The 3,165-nt window shown below is 44.5% G+C and overlaps 1 protein-coding gene across 1 annotated transcript; it reads right to left on the reverse strand.

Moving 5' to 3' along the window:
- Positions 1-423: 423 nt before the first annotated feature.
- On the reverse strand, positions 424-2,676 carry LOC140193624 (probable G-protein coupled receptor 139). Its single transcript, XM_072250785.1, has 2 exons — positions 2,610-2,676; positions 424-1,334 (listed from the first exon to the last, which is right to left on the reverse strand). The coding sequence occupies exons 1-2, from the start codon at positions 2,674-2,676 to the stop codon at positions 424-426; spliced, it is 978 nt and encodes a 325-aa protein (XP_072106886.1).
- Between the last annotated feature and the right edge of the window lie 489 nt (positions 2,677-3,165).

Consider the following 3,165-nt stretch of genomic DNA (forward strand, 5'->3'; position numbering starts at 1 on the left):
TTTAAACATAACAAGTTTATCTAATGCTAAGGACAAGTGCAAAGTTTACTGTAAGTTCGTGCAGACAGTTGACTTCCTGTTTCATTTCAATCTTATGCAGGAGACTAAATTAACGAATTAGATGCCGTTTTGCCGCTTTGGTTTTGAACGTCGTCAGACGCTCACCCGCACTTTCATCACCGAAAGGGGCGCTGGCGGTGACGACAGCAGGAATACGGAGAAAACATAAACACAAATAGAAGTGTCAGCTTAATAATTGGTAGGGGTTGATGTCGCGGGCTACAAGGGCCCACGTCTTTGTTCCTGTGCGGCGTCTCTGTCGGGGGATAAGCCAGTTTTATTCTCACCGCTGCCACGTTCTCCGATGGTCGCTAGCTCTGTCGTGTCAAAATGGAAAACAATGCGACAAACTCTGAAAGGGACTTAGATATTTTGATTATTAACGAGTTGAATAAGTGATGTCAGCGGATATTTCACTGCGCTGATGAACTGCTCTCTGAACTTGGACTGAGTCACCCCATAAATAAACGTGTTCGTGCAGCAACTTAATAGTGTTAGCATATATCCGGAGTGTTCAGCGAAGTATTCCGATTCGTTGTAATTATTCTGATCCAAACTAGCAATGGTGTTATAGAGAAATTCGGCAACCTTTACCGACCACAGGATGATGAAGCTTCCGGAGATGGTGAGAAGTAAGATCACAGACCTCCTCCTGCTCTCCATCTCCGGGTCACTGCGGTTCTCCGCCTTGCTCTGACACCTCAGCCCCTTACGGACGCGACTAGTCACTAAAATGTGTCTGACTGTCAGAGCGTTGAGCAGTAGTATTAACACGAACGGGAGCAATGGCGTTAGAACAGTAGAAAACCATCTATATCCTCTCCACCCGGGATCCGCATACAAGTCCGGCTTTCTAATACAGTCCCAGGGTATATTGCCAATTACTTTCATAGGCTGATATATGAAGGAGTAGGGCACGTTTTTAAAAAAGAACAGAACGCCCGTTGCTGTCAGAATCACAGTCGCAGTTTTCCCGGTGCAATACTTTGCTTTCCACTTCTGACAGCAGATTATGACAAACCGGTCAAATGTAAAAGTGACGGTGAACCAGACAGAACAATCCATGGCTGCCACTCCCAGGGCTGAGATCACACTGCATACAGGGGTGATGTCCAGGAATGTCCCGGGGAAATAATAATAACTGAGACGCCACAATATCACCCGAAATACGATGGTCAGTATATCCGCTGTTGCCATAGCCACCAGGTAGCGAGTGGTGCACGTGGAGAGCCCGCAGTTTCCTTGGCACAGGATCGCTATCGCAACTGAATTGACTGCAGGAAGAGCAAAAAGAATGCGTGAATTGCTGTCTCGCCGCTGCGGTGGCAGGGATAAGCTGGAAATAAACTCAAGTCAATTTTTTCAGACATCTCATTTCTGGATGTTTAAAAGGTGTCAAGCGGAAGTCGCAGACGCTTCGAAAGAGTGCATGTTGCGTGAAAGGGTACAGTACATGATTCTGAAAGAGGAGCAGTATTAGGGAATGAGGCATTGGCAACTGATCAACGAGTGCGCTTTGGAGAAATCAATATAAATCTGTCATGATCAGATTTTTGATTGATGTGCAAAGCGACGATACCTAGACGACTTTTTCAACGACCGTGGCTGCCGCATTCCCGTCACCTATGTCTCCCCATACAGCAAGGATCGCTCCCTCTGCTTTGTTAATTTACAAAGCACAAAGACAAAAAAAAAAAAATCGCCCTATTTGCATGTCTTAGTCTCTTCCTCCACTACCATTTGTCACCCGCCCTCAGGAGTCCTTCTTGGATCGCCTCTTTTCAATTCTGAAACTATTCTTGACCTCGGTTACTTCACACAATGTAAGGTATCTAATCAGAAAGTTTAATTTTTCACCTTTAAAGTTTTTGCCTGAGCCGTTGATACTCTAAATGTTTCAATGCTTATTGGTGCAGAGCGGAGTCTCGCATGAACTTTACGACGTCTGACCTCTAACGGGCAGCGCTAGGCTGGATCTAACTCGCTCTTCATTGACGGAAAAAGCCGTGGATGCAAACCCTGGTACACTAAAGCGCACACAAACAATTGTGTGAGTTTTCCAAAGTCCAGATGGTTCAGAGTTCAACTCGCAAGTGGAGTCCACAGAGCTTCCTTGAATCACACTGGGGATTCGCTTCTCGCGTTACCTTCAAACCTGCAACAATTTCCTAAAACACAGCGCAATATCTTTAAATTTGAATTTAAATCATGTTGCACCATTGATACGGAATAACAATAGGTTGTCCGATAAAGGAGGCGAACGCGCTGGATTGTCGGAGTTTACTTTGATAATCTCTTTACATTGATAACACAAAACAGCCAGACATGAATCGACAGAATAAATCCATCTCCACGATCTTCCATTCTACAACTGTCTCAACTGCCCGTTTATATTCAGTCGAGGACAAGAAGTAAACTAGAGGGGAACTTCCGAACGAACCCAGAGATTTGTCACTCTGATACACTGGCATCACAACACTGTTGGTAACTGAACGAGTCCAAAGACCGCGCTCACAGAGCAGCAAATGTTACTTTGTCCATGTTCTTACCAGGGACACCAATTACGGAAATGATCAGGTACCATATCCTTCTCACACGGTAAAATGTTTCAAGCATGCTGAGTGAGATTCAGCCTGTCTCCCAGCTCCGCACGATCTCGCTGAAGAAACTCTGAGCGGATGAACGTCCACGGTCATTCATTTATACTCGCTCCATTACACTGGATTTTCAATACCACACAAGGTTGACGTGTCTTCCAACAGCTGCGGTAAAAATAAACATGGTGTCATTCAAGTAAAATCCCAGTAGTGATGAGAAACGGAGAGCTTGACACGAAGTTGAAAAATCTCGAAGACGAACAAATGACGATCTGAAACATCCATGAATGTTATTGTGAAACATCCACAGCCTCATCTCTCGGTTTCATGATTGTTATTGTTGATCTTTTCCATTCCTGGGCTGCCAAGATGCTGCCATCATAGACCAATATTAAACTGTGATTGGTTGTTCTGTTTCATTCGGGAAATTGATTTGTTTATTGACCTTACAACATTTACAACATAAATGTGAAAAGGAACATGCCGGCTGTACGTTCTGCAATATATT

This window comes from Mobula birostris, unplaced genomic scaffold (genome assembly GCF_030028105.1).
Source record: "Mobula birostris isolate sMobBir1 unplaced genomic scaffold, sMobBir1.hap1 scaffold_630, whole genome shotgun sequence".
Classification (NCBI taxonomy): Eukaryota; Metazoa; Chordata; class Chondrichthyes; order Myliobatiformes; family Myliobatidae; genus Mobula; species Mobula birostris.